The 13,916-nt window shown below is 43.2% G+C and overlaps 1 protein-coding gene and 1 non-coding gene across 6 annotated transcripts in view; one reads left to right on the forward strand and one right to left on the reverse strand.

Annotated features, from left to right (window-relative positions):
- Positions 1 to 13,916, forward strand: part of abr (ABR activator of RhoGEF and GTPase) — a 244,661-nt gene that overhangs the window by 161,348 nt on the left and 69,397 nt on the right. For all 5 annotated transcript variants that reach the window (XM_024431737.2, XM_024431738.2, XM_024431739.2 and 2 more), the window contains 5 exons: positions 2,101 to 2,269; positions 7,410 to 7,532; positions 9,686 to 9,761; positions 9,917 to 10,021; positions 12,927 to 13,001. In XM_024431737.2, coding sequence (XP_024287505.1) covers positions 2,101 to 2,269; positions 7,410 to 7,532; positions 9,686 to 9,761; positions 9,917 to 10,021; positions 12,927 to 13,001 — 548 coding nt within the window. The remainder of the gene's footprint in view (positions 1 to 2,100; positions 2,270 to 7,409; positions 7,533 to 9,685; positions 9,762 to 9,916; positions 10,022 to 12,926; positions 13,002 to 13,916) is intronic.
- Positions 10,463 to 10,538, reverse strand: trnag-ucc. Its single transcript has one exon. It is a non-coding gene; the product is annotated as a tRNA-Gly (tRNA).

Raw genomic sequence — 13,916 nt, forward strand, 5'->3', positions numbered from 1 at the left:
ACTTTGTGTCCTCTGGTCTGGACTATAACACCATAGGATTAGGCCAACAGCCTATTAAAACACGCTATCCAGTTGATAGCTAATCATCAGTATTAACTCACTGAGAAACCTGAATCCCACTCAATCATCATCAATTATTAATGTTTCTATAATGTTTATATTGACTCCATAACATCATTATTTTCCTACAGAATTGGTGTATAATATACCACCATTTCCCAATGTAGAGATGTAAATTAAGATGTAATCCATGTGATTATGGAAAACAAGGGCTGTGAAAAGCTCATTGGGGAGTGTGAAAGTGCTGTGGACGGATGGGAGGAGATTAGATATGCAGATTTTATTCAACAGCAGCAGAGACAATCTTGGTCCCCCAGTCAGCTCTACCTCGGTCTGTAATAGGGAGAGTGTTTATTAAGTGGATCATCTTCAAGTCTTATTGGGCATGTAAACAGTGCGTGAATACAGATCCACACCTTTGAGACAACAGCGGATAACACCCCATGGACCACTCTGAGACAAAGGGTTTGCTTACAAGGGGGGGGATCTCACCCTGTATTAAGAAGGAGAGGAGATCTTATAAAACAAATTGAGGGATGTTTGCAGGCAAAAGAGGGGGTGAAGGTATATATTGGGAGAAAAGAGAGGTATCTGCTGTCTCTGTCCCTCTATAGTACAATACTGACAAAACACGTATTTAACTAGCCAAAGAAAAATGCTAATCTAAAACATGAGAGTCATACGACTGTTTTATTTGTTTTTCAGTATTTTACTTTGGGGGTAAAAACAGGACATTTATTTTTCTTGTCATATTTCCCACCCTGTCATTTTATATGAGGTTTGCACACATTTGGAGTTGTGATGTAATGTATTCCTGTGTTAATGAGTTTACTGTCCTGCCTCCAGGAATGATAATGATGATAAATGCTCATTAGGGGAATACAAAAACATCCCCGACAACATTAGTGAGCATCTGTATAACCTGATGGATGTGCTGAACACGCATTTAGTTGTCTTTCTGTGTCTGAGTGTTTAATATGGGATCTCCTCAAGTCAAGCAATCTTTTCATACTACGAAACATAAGGAGTTATAGTAGTAAGGGGAGATATGTTTAAGTTAAATCCTATGGTGTTGAGCACAATGGAATATGGCTCAACAAAGATGCATGATATTGCATAAAGCAAGACAAATGGAAGATAATTAATTATATGGTGGGTATTGCCCTCCTCCTTTACAGGGCCAATAGAGATATCTAAATTTAACTGCGAGCAGCAATGAACGGGGTTCACAGGATGACAGAAAGGACACAAGATTTGTTCCATGCTTCGTAAACAACAGGTGTAGACTAACAATGAAATGCTTACTTACCGGCCCTTCCCAACAATGCAGAGAGAGGAAAAAAGAGAAATAATAAAAAATATATAACACAAAAAATAAATGTGCAATGATTAATGATATCCTGGCTATATACATGGAGTACCAGTACCGAGTTGATGTGCAGGGCTATGATGTAATTGAGGTATTTAGTTCCTACTTGATAGTGCTCACATTATTTATCTTCCTTTATATGCAATCAGTGAAAGCATTACCATGTTTATCTCTCTATAGCACATCTCTCTATACCACATGACACAAGTGAAGTTTAGTGCTGTAGGTTGGTACTTTTTTTTACCAAATTGTGCAAGAATGAGGAAAATCTATCCTCATGGACCTTATTGAGGCATATTTGTTCAGCATGAGGAAAGATGCCTAAATACAAAGTTTCAAGTCTGTAGGTCAAATGTCGTGGCGGACATGAGGGTTTAAGTGAGACTGCTTATAACAGTGCCACCTATAGGCCAATCGGTATCATTATTTTTTAACAAGTTACACATGGCCTCAAGTTTCTGTATGTCAAATAGTTTAAAAAAAGTTACTAATCAATGCATGAGTTATTTGACCATGTCAAAAAAGAAATCTAAGAATAACAATATTTTTTCCCAACTTCTCTGTGATCCCTAATTACAGTAGGTCCTTTGTCTTTGTCTCTCCTGCCTCCTCTTAAATATATGTAAGATATCGATCTCTCTCTCTCCCCTCCTCTCCACCTCCCTCTGTAGGAGACACCAGCAGTATGAGTGTAAGTGGTACATCCCCCTGGCAGACCTGACCTTCCAGTTGCTGGATGACTCGGACGTCTTGCCCCATATCCAGGTTCTGCCTGAACATGAGATTGAGGAGATGAAGACCAAGATCTCTGTCATCAAGAGCGAGATCCAGAAGGAGAAGGTGATATATTATGTTTATTTAAAAATGTTAAAAAACTTTTATTTAGGCAGGTACAGTGCCTTGCGAAAGTATTCGGCCCCCTTGAACTTTGCGACCTTTTGCCACATTTCAGGCTTCAAACATAAAGATATAAAACTGTATTTTTTTGTGAAGAATCAACAACAAGTGGGACACAATCATGAAGTGGAACGACATTTATTGGATATTTCAAACTTTTTTAACAAATCAAAAACTGAAAAATTGGGCTTGCAAAATTATTCAGCCCCCTTAAGTTAATACTTTGTAGCGCCACCTTTTGCTGCGATTACAGCTGTAAGTCGCTTGGGGTATGTCTCTATCAGTTTTGCACATCGAGAGACTGACATTTTTTCCCATTCCTCCTTGCAAAACAGCTCGAGCTCAGTGAGGTTGGATGGAGAGCATTTGAACAGCAGTTTTCAGTTCTTTCCACAGATTCTCAATTGGATTCAGGTCTGGACTTTGACTTGGCCATTCTAACACCTGGATATGTTTATTTTTGAACCATTCCATTGTAGATTTTGCTTTATGTTTTGGATCATTGTCTTGTTGGAAGACAAATCTCCGTCCCAGTCTCAGGTCTTTTGCAGACTCCATCAGGTTTTCTTCCAGAATGGTCCTGTATTTGGCTCCATCCATCTTCCCATCAATTTTAACCATCTTCCCTGTCCCTGCTGAAGAAAAGCAGGCCCAAACCATGATGCTGCCACCACCATGTTTGACAGTGGGGATGGTATGTTCAGGGTGATGAGCTGTGTTGCTTTTACGCCAAACATAACGTTTTGCATTGTTGCCAAAAAGTTCAATTTTGGTTTCATCTGACCAGAGCACCTTCTTCCACATGTTTGGTGTGTCTCCCAGGTGGCTTGTGGCAAACTTTAAACAACACTTTTTATGGATATCTTTAAGAAATGGCTTTCTTCTTGCCACTCTTCCATAAAGGCCAGATTTGTGCAATATACGACTGATTGTTGTCCTATGGACAGAGTCTCCCACCTCAGCTGTAGATCTCTGCAGTTCATCCAGAGTGATCATGGGCCTCTTGGCTGCATCTCTGATCAGTCTTCTCCTTGTATGAGCTGAACGTTTAGAGGGACGGCCAGGTCTTGGTAGATTTGCAGTGGTCTGATACTCCTTCCATTTCAATATTATCGCTTGCACAGTGCTCCTTGGGATGTTTAAAGCTTGGGAAATCTTTTTGTATCCAAATCCGGCTTTAAACTTCTTCACAACAGTATCTCGGACCTGCCTGGTGTGTTCCTTGTTCTTCATGATGCTCTCTGCGCTTTTAACGGACCTCTGAGACTATCACAGTGCAGGTGCATTTATACGGAGACATGATTACACACAGGTGGATTGTATTTATCATCATTAGTCATTTAGGTCAACATTGGATCATTCAGAGATCCTCACTGAACTTCTGGAGAGAGTTTGCTGCACTGAAAGTAAAGGGGCTGAATAATTTTGCACGCCCAATTTTTCAGTTTTTGATTTGTTAAAAAAGTTTGAAATATCCAATAAATGTCATTCCACTTCATGATTGTGTCCCACTTGTTGTTGATTCTTCACAAAAAAAATACAGTTTTATATCTTTATGTTTGAAGCCTGAAATGTGGCAAAAGGTCGCAAAGTTCAAGGGGGCCGAAAACTTTCGCAAGGCACTGTAAGTCTAAAAGAACAGATTCTCTTTTGACGTTGTATCCAGTACTGCTTTGTTTTAGACTCAAACTAAACGCAATAGTTGTAAATTGAGCCAAAATAGTGGTGATGCGGCCCTTCCTTTGCCTCCCACTCAGTGTCAGGCCAGGTCATGGTCAGCTGGCCATTAAGGCACTGTGGAGGAAGAGTGTCCTGCCCAGCCTGGCTGCCCCATTCTGGGCTGGTTTCCCTGGGTGTGTCTCTCCCTCCCTGGAGCCCTATGGTCTGTGTTTGTCTTACTCTCTCTCTATCAGAGGCTAGAACCAGCCTGCCTGCCTGGGTGATTAGTCTGGGTTCATCACTACTGTTGTTGTTATTGGAACAGTTCCTCTCATCGCTTCCACTCTTAGACAAGTCAACTGTAGACTAGAGATCTGTGTGACACACACACACACACACACACACAAGAAGGGGTCAACTTCCAGTCACCTGGACAGAGTCAGCACGTCAGTGTGTGAATCACTTATATAGTACACCCATATACATATACACAATCCACCCCCTCACTGTATCTACACTCACAAACACTCAAGCTATCCCGTGGGAAGTTTGTTAGTTCTGATGAACTTGAGTACAGTGGAACAGCGATAGCCATCTAATTGTAGCTGTCATATAAACACAGGTCCTTAGAGGATGACTGTGTTCCCGGAGATCACCTTGTCCAGTTTCCCTTCAACTCTTTACCTCTTCAACACAATAGACTTATTTATGTCAGCCCTTTGTTGTCATTTTACTGTGGAAATCCTTGGGAGTCCGTAACCTAGAAACTGTATAGGTTTAAATTGATTTACCACCTTGGCTTTAGCTGAACGCTGCTGCTTTTATTTAATCCACCACACTCCAGCAGTAACCTCTACTTATTCTAATGGTTACTATACAGGACTGTATTTATTTCAGCAACCAGTGATTCCTTCCATAGTAAATACCCGTTTAGGAGGTTTTGGAGAGCATAAAATGTTATTTGTCACATGCTCTGAATACAGCAGGTGTAGAATTTACTTTGAAGTGCTTACGTACGAGCCCTTTCCCAAGAACGCAGAGTTAAAAAGTCAGGAGCATTTTGATAAATAAGGAAATAGTTATAAAATAATAATGAGGCTATATACAAGGAGTACCACTACCAAGTCAATGTGCAGGGTTATGAGGTAGTTGAGGTAATATGTACATGTAGGTACAGTTGGGGTAAAAGTGACGAGGCATAAATAATCAGGATCGATAATAAATCAGCACTACTACTCTTAGAGGTTTATGAATACAGGCCCTGTGCTTCCAGGTTGATACCAGACTGCTACAGTGGGTCATACAGTAGGGGCAGACTGACTGACTGCCCTAATCAGAGCCGGAAAAGGCTGATTGAACTGATTACAGCCAGGGCATGGCCTGACTCTGCTTCCTGTCAAGGAATGGGTTGGAGGAGGGTGTGTAGGAAGGGAGATTCTGGAGAGCAAGGACATGGAAATTCCTTGGAATAGTTATCAAGCATCACACTGTAAATTCTAGTGAACAAAATGTAGCTGTCATTTCCCCTGTTTACAAATATCTCTGGAATACCAAATAATTATTCATGGTCAAACACACACGGTACAATTCAGGTTTAGTTGATTGTACAGTGTGTAGGATTTAGTTGTGATACCAGTATAAACAGGGCTTTAAACTATATTCTTCCAGGGGCCAGATGTAATAAATAATAAAAGGTTAATTATGTGGGGGTGGGACATTTTACACATTTGATTATTCTTTGGAAGAACTGTATAAAAAAGCAATACACACACACCAATAAAGCACTTGTCATGAAATGTTAAAGTAGTCACCCTTCGCCTTATTGACAGCTTTACACACTCTTGGCATTCTCTCAACCAGCTTCATGAGGTAGTCACCTGGAATGCTTTTCCAACAGTCTTGAAGGAGTTCCCACATATGCTGCGCACTTGTTGGCTGCTTTTCCTTCACTCTACGGTCCAACTCATCCCAAACCATCTCATCCCAAACCATCTCAGTTGGGTTGAGGTCAGGTGATTGTGGAGAACAGGTCATCTGATGCAGCACTCCATCACTCTCCTTCTTGGTCAAATAGCCCTTACACAGCCTGGAGGTGTGTTTTGGGTTGTTGTCCTGTTGAAAACAAATGATAGTCCCACTGAACGCAAACCAGATGGGATGGCATATCGCTGCAGAATGCTGTGGTAGCCATGCTGGTTAAGTGTGCCTTGAATTATAAGTAAATCACTGACAGTGTCACCAGCAAAGCAGCCCCACACCATCACACTTCCTCATCCATGTTTCACAGTGGGAACCACACATGCAGAGATCATCCGTTCACCTACTCTGCATCTCACAAAGACACGGCGGTTGGAACCAAAATTCGAATTTGGACCCATCAGACCAAAGGAGGGATTTCCACTGTCTAATGTCCATTGCTTGTGTTTCTTGGCCCAAGCAAGTCTCTTCTTATTATTGTTGTCCTTTAGCAGTGGTTTCTTTGTAGCAATTCAACCATGAAGGCCTGATTCATGCAGTCTCCTCTGAACAGTTGATGTTGATGTGTCTTACTTGAACTCTGTGAAGCATTTATTTGGGCTGCAATCTGAGGTGCAGTTAATTGCCGATTTCTGAGGCTGGTAACTCTAATAAACTTATCCTCTGCAGCAGAGTTAACTCTGGGTCTTCCTTTCCTGTGACGGTCCTCATGAGAGCCAATTTTATCATAGCGCTTGATGGTTTTTGCGACTGCACTTGAAGAAACTTTGAATGTTCTTGAAATTTTACGCATCGATTGTCTTAAAGTAATGGACTGTCATTTCTCTTTGCTTATTTGAGCTGTACTTGCCATAATATGGACTTCTTTTACCAAATAAATATCTTCTGTATAGCAACACTACCTTGTCACAACACAAGTGATTGTTCAAATGCACACCTGTTAATTGAAATGCATTCCAGGTGACTACCTCATGAAGCTGGTTGAGAGAATGCCAAGTGTGCAAAGCTGTCATCAAGGCAAAGGGTGGCTACTTTGAAGAATCTCAAATATAAAATATATTTTGATTTGTTTAACACTTTTTTGGTTACTACATGATTCCATATGTGTTAGTACTGGAGAGGAAAAACAGAAGGCACGTAGTATTCCTGAGAGTCGTAGCTTTCAGGAAGGGGGTCATAATATTTTGTAGCTTAAATCGTTCAAACGCTAGAGCCAAATTCATATGAACAGAAACAAACATGCCACATAGGCACTAGAAAAGTGCTAGACAACCACATTCGCGCTTATCATTTTGGCACTCAACGTCGGATTTTGGTTGGGATTTTTCCAGTCTACATTAATAAATGGGCCAGATCTTGCTCGCAGGCCGCCAGTTGAATATCCCTGCAGTATAACAAACTGTATGTTAACATACTGCGTGCTCTGTTTGTTTCTGTGTGTGTGTAGAAAGCACTAAAGGGCCAGAGTCGTAATGTGGAGCGTCTGAGGAAGAAGATGAACGAGCAGGAGTCCTGGCTGCTGTTACACTCTCCCACCATCCCTTTCCGCATACACAACAAACATGGCAAGGTAAGCTGCAACTGCGTAACCACTGGTCTGGGATCAGATATTTTGTCTTCCTCCAATGGTTAGGATAAAGACTGGGGGTTGGGTAATCTGATTCTAGATCTGTGGTTAGCAACTATGTCCATGACTGCAATGCTAATATACTGATACTGATACCTCCCTGCATCCCACTGATTGGCTTGCCTCTGAAACTAAGCATGGTCGGTTTTTGGATGGGAGACCAAATGCTGCTGAGACGTTAAACGGGTGTCCTGACTGTGGTTATTAAAGATCCATTGACACTTATCGTATGAGTAGAAGGGTTAAATTCCCAACCTGGCCCCATTCCATCATGGCCACCTAATCATTCCTAATTGGCATACAGTGCATTCGGGAAGTATTCAGAACCCTTGACTTTTTCCACATTTTGTTATGTTACAGCCTTATTCTAAAATGCATTAGATCGTTTTTTTTCTCATCAATCTAAACTCAATACCCCATAATGACAAAGCGAAAACAGGTTTTTAGACATTTTTGCAAATGTATACTTATTTACATAACTATTCAGACCCTTTGCAATGAGAATCGAAATTGAGCTCAGTTGCATCCTGTTTCCATTGATCACCCTTGATGTTTCTACAACTTGTTTGGAGTCCACCTGTGGTAAATTCAATTGATTGGACATGATTTGGAAAGGCACACGCCTGTCTATATAAGGTCTCAGTTGACAGTACACGTCAGAGCAAAAACCAAGCCATGAGGTCGAACGAATTGTCCGTAGAGCTCTGAGACAGCATTGTGTCGAGTCACAGAGGAAGGGGGAAAGGTACCAAAACATTTCTGCAGCATTGAAGGTCCCCAAGAACACAGTGGCCTCCATCATTCTTAAATGGAAGAAGTTTGCAACCACCAAGACTCTTCCTAGAGCTGGCCGCCCGGCCAAACTGAGCAATCGTGGGATAAGGGCCTTGGTCAGGGAAGTGACCAAGAACCCGATTGTCACTCTGACAGAGCTCCAGAGTTCCTCTGTGTAGATGGGAGAACCTTTCAGAAGGACAACCATCTCTGCAGCACTCCACAAATCAGTCCTTTATAGTAGAGTGGCCAGACGGAAGCACATAACAGCCCGCTTAAAGTTTGCCAAAAGGCAGCTAAAGGACTCTCAGACCATGAGAAACAAGATTCTCTGTTCTGATGAAACCAAGATTGAACTCTTTGGCCTGAATGCCAAGCGTCACTTCTGGAGGAAACCTGGCACCATCCCTACGGTGAAGCATGGTGGTGGCAGCATCATGCTGTGGGGATGTGTTCAGGGACTGGGACACTAGTCAGGTTCGAGGGAAAGATGAACGGAGCAAAGTACAGAGAGATCCTTGATGAAAACCTGCTCCAAAGCACTCAGAACCTCAGACTGGTGCGAAGGTTCACCTTCCAACAGGACAACAACCCTAAGCACACAGCCAAGACAACGCGTTGAGTGGCTTTGGGACAAGTCTCAATGTACTTGAGTGTCACAGCCAGAGCCCGGACTTGAACCCGATCGAACATCTGTAGATGTTTGTAGAGACCTGAAAAGAGCTGTGCAGCGACTCTCCCCATCCAACCTGACAGATAGGATCTGCAGAGAAGAATGGGAGAAACTCCCCAAATACAGGTATGCCAAGCTTGTAGCTTCATACCTAAGAAGACTTGAGGCTGTAATCACTGCCAAAGGTGCTTCAAGAAAGTAAAGGGTCTGAATACTTATGTTAATGAAATATTAACGTTTATTTATTTATAATTAATTTTCAAAAATGTCTAAACTGTTTTTGCTTCGTCATTATTGGGTATTGTGTGTAGATTGAAAAACAAAACAATTTTTGTCAATTTTAGAATAAGGCTGTAACGTAAACAAAATGTGGGAAAAGTCCAGAGGTCTGAATACTTTCCAAATGCACTGTATATCACTCCTCATCTCTCCACCATGCTAGCTGATGTGTGGTGGGCGTTCTGGCACCAAAATGGTTGCCATATATCTCCCAGGTGGGTGCTACACATTGGTGGTGGATGAGGTGATTTCCCCCTTACCTTGTAAAGCACTAAATAAACCCAATACATTTATTATTATGATTTACTTTCCCACCACAGGAGGGAGCTGTTGTCATATAAAATGTGATTTCCCCCTGTTTTGTTCTCAGAGCTACCTGTTCCTCCTGTCTTCAGACTATGAGAGGTCAGAGTGGAGGGAGAGCATCCAGAAACTACAGAGGAAAGGTACAGGAAGAGTCAGGAGAGTGAGCAGACAGGCTGATATAGTTTTCGTTTTTAAACAACTATGCCATGGATTCAATGCCTTCAATGCTAATTTTAAAAACCAATGGCCTGGCTGTATGTTCAGGTTTATTAATGGTGTGTTTCTGTGTCTTCAGATCTGCAGACGTGTCAGTTGAGCTCTGTAGAGCTGCAGGTCCTCACCAGCTCCTGCTTCAAACTCCGAACCGTCCACAACATTCCTGTCACCAGTTATAAAGACGGTAGTACACACACATCCACCTCTCCTTCCTTTCCCCTCCGTTTGGAGTTAAAACCCACAAACATATCTCCTATTTTCTCAGAACAAGAATAGAAATGGTTTGGTAAGGAATCTAGGTTACATAGTGTTTCTCATCTAATGATAACCTGTGTCATGGCATGTGTGTGTTGCAGCAGGGTTCAGATGGGATGTTTGGATTGGGGTGACATTAAAGCCAGCTGGGAGGCCCACTTTGAGCTCCCAGGATGCACTGGGGGACAGGAAATTGCAGGGAGACACACACTCATACACAACACTGTTATACCGCTGCACTCACACATTAAACAAACGAGCATTCATGAGGTCTTCATAAACAGTACTTCTTTACATTTACGTCATTAAGCAGACGCTCTTATCCCGAGACACAGTAGTAAGAGGACAATTTTTGTGTACTTTATCGTACTGGTCCCCCATGGGAATCGAACCCACAACCCTGCCATTGGAAGTGCCATGCTCTACCAACTGAGCCACATGGGACCCCACTATGCACCACAAATTGGGGTGCAATCCCACAGTCATGGTGTTCATGTTTTCTTGCAAGGCAAAAGGGTGTTTCTCCTCCTGTACTTTTGTTTCCTCTGAATGATACATTGTCATCTTGCTAGATTTCTGCTAGACTTGGTTTAGTAAGTTGGATATCATGTACTGTAGTATAAATCTAAATTGGCCACAATATTTGCAAGTCACATAATGATTATCTGAGTCTGGCCACAGCATTGTAAACCCATGATTACAGACGGTGATATACACTGAGTGTACAAAACATTAGGAACACCTTTCTAATATTGAGTTGAACAGAGTCAGAACAGTCGAAAGCGTTCCACAGGGATGCTGACTCCCACAGTTGTGTCAAGTTGGCTGGATGTCCTTTGGGTGGCGGAGCATTCTTGATACACATGGGAAACTGTTGCACGTTCAAAGGCACTAAAATCTTTTTTCTTGCCCATTCTCCCTCTGAAAGGCACACACACACAATCCATGTCTCAATTTTTTATTTTACCTTTATTTAACTAGGCAAGTCAGTTAAGAACAAATTCTTATTTTCAATGACGGCCTAGGAACAGTGGGTTAACTGCCTGTTCAGGGGCAGAACGACAGATTTGTACCTTGTCAGCTCGGGGATTTGAACTTGCAAACCAACGCTCTAACCACTAGGCTACCCTGCCGCCCCAATTGTCTCAAGGCTTAAAAATCCTCCTTTAACCTGTCTCATCCCCTTCATCTACACTGATTGAAGTGGATTTAACAGGTGACAACAATAAAGGATCATAGCTTTCATCTGGATTCACCTGGTCAGTCTGTCATGGAAAGAGCATGTTTTGTACACTGTGTATTTTGATGGTACAGTGCACCCCCCCCTCCCCATTGTATTGTGGTGACCTGAAGTTCTGCTTCTGGCAGGCAATGACTTCCTGATTTGTTTACATTGAGCTTGTCAAAGCAACTCCCTGTATACTCACATCAAACACTTTTGTTTTTCTCTCCAGTTTAGAGGGGATCTGAAACGTGGTTAAGCAAAGCACAGGTTTACATTCTTTCTCATCGGTAGTCACTTTATAGCACAGTATTGCAAAAACAAAGTCTCCAGGTCAGTTCATTTGCATTTGACATACGTTCAACACCCACAACAGACACACACCATGCTATGACATTATTAAATGGAGTAGCAGAGGGGCTCAAATCAAACAAGCCGGAGGAGGAATGTGATCCCCTCGTTACCATCGCTCTGTCTGACACGGGCCATTATAGTGGCCAGGTAGAAGAAACTAGCTACAGATCTAGGATCAGATTACTCTCTGGTCCTAACCTTAACCATTAGGGGGTTATAGGAATACACATTGACATGTCATTACTACCATCTTCTTTGAGTATTGTTGTTGTGGTTAAGATCCAGGCAGAGTAGCATCTCTGATAATGAGCAGTGTAGGGGAGGGGAGGGGGGGACTAAAGGTTAGAGTCTGGAGTAGATCTTCTCTTGGCTTCTCCTTCTCTCTTGGTGGCATGACCTGTCTGTGACTGGACATATACAGTCCATAGCACCATACATACACGTGACATATTGTTTTTCCAGGACTCAGTTGTTAGTCTCTCATCTCCGTAGTGGTCCAGAACATGACCCGATGGGCCTGCAGGGCGCTCCAAACAGGCCATCTCCAGTTTCAACCCCCTGTTTATTTACCAGGAAACGCGCAGGCCTCTGCAACATAATCATGCGGAGGCCAGGGGACAAGAGAGGGAGAGGGGAAGCTTAGGTGTGTGAGTGTGTTGGATTGTGTGTGTAGGCTGGTGTGTGTGTTTTCAAGGGCCACCCAAGAACATGCTTGTGAATATTTAAGTCTAAGGCTTAGATACATACACTATGGGGCAAAATGATTCCTCCTGTTTTCCTGCTAATGTCACAGAGAAATTAGGGAGTTGTGGGACAGCTGTATGGGATGCCTTGGTGTAGAGGTCACACACTAAGATGAATGAGTGTGTGATTAAACCGGAGCAACTCCATCTACCACAGCTCTGTGTGTGTGTGTGTGTGTGTGTGTGGACCCAGTCCTCTTCATCCTCTTTGCTTCCTGCTCCCACATGGGGCTTCAGTTAGTCTACCTGAAAGAATACCTCACACAAGCACACGAACACACACACAACCATTCACTGAAATATATACTACTACACTGTTCATTGCGAATGAGATGTACCCTCGGCTATGAGGTCCCCTACGGACCCTGGTGAAAAGTAGTGCACTATAAAGGGAATAGGGTACCGTTTGCGATGCACCCTCGAGGTTATGAGAATGTATTGTCCCAGGTCACATCCAGGTCAAGGATAATGGGTGTGACAGACGGTGACTAAATGTGTTGTGTTGTGTGTTCCAGATGAAGAAACCCCAGGCCTGTATGGATTCCTCCATGTGATCGTCCACTCTGCTAAAGGCTTCAAAGAGTCAGCCAGTAAGTCTCTCTCTGTCATACTGGGCTTGTACTGCACTGTGTTCAGCGTGTGTGTGTGTTTGTGTTTGGATGCGCACGCGTGTCTGTCAGCATCTTTCAGCTATTGTATGTGTGCCCGACACCAGGATGTTCACCTTCTGACTCAGCATATCATTTACAGCTTGTGCCACAACCAACAAAGAGGACAGAGGTGACAGGGAGAAAGGGTTCATGGTTACCATGTCTGTCCCTGCACACTGGTTCTCTTCTCCACAGTAAAGCCTTTTACAAGGCCACAACATAGACCCCCAGCACAGAGGTAGAAGTTACCACTGAAACAGGGTCAGGTATTATTTCACCCCCCTCATGGTTAAGAACTTGGAGTAATGGGCTATCTGATCCAAAATCTGTGGTTCGGTGCAACTGCTACCTCGTGCTCTTAATGACTTGTGGCCGGGGTTCTCCTGGTAAAAGAGAGGGATAGGGAGAGCACGAGAGGGATAGGGAGAGCACGAGAGTGATAGGGAGAGCACGAGAGGGATAGGGAGAGCACGAGAGGGATAGGGAGAGCACGAGAGGGATAGGGAGAGCACGAGAGGGATAGGGAGAGCACGAGAGGGATAGGGAGATTGAGAGCGGGAGCGGTGGGGAGCGAGAGAAAATATATAGAGAAAGGAGGAAATGTGGGGACGGGAGAGATGGAGGAAGAGATTGAAGTGGAGAGAAAGAGAAAAAGAGAAAGAAAGCTACAGGGCCAGTCCCTGAGGAGCAGCTCTGGACCAAAGTCACATTCCTGTGGCTCCTTTGATGCTCGGGGCGGTCAGGGACACAACTACTCCATAAAGAGAGCTAACGGGAACAGCGTAGTCCCTACACAGCCACAGCCGAGCTCTCAAGGGACACACACACACACAAACAGACAGTGAAGGCCAGGAG

This window comes from Oncorhynchus tshawytscha, linkage group LG09 (assembly GCF_018296145.1).
Source record: "Oncorhynchus tshawytscha isolate Ot180627B linkage group LG09, Otsh_v2.0, whole genome shotgun sequence".
In the NCBI taxonomy this organism is placed as follows: Eukaryota; Metazoa; Chordata; class Actinopteri; order Salmoniformes; family Salmonidae; genus Oncorhynchus; species Oncorhynchus tshawytscha.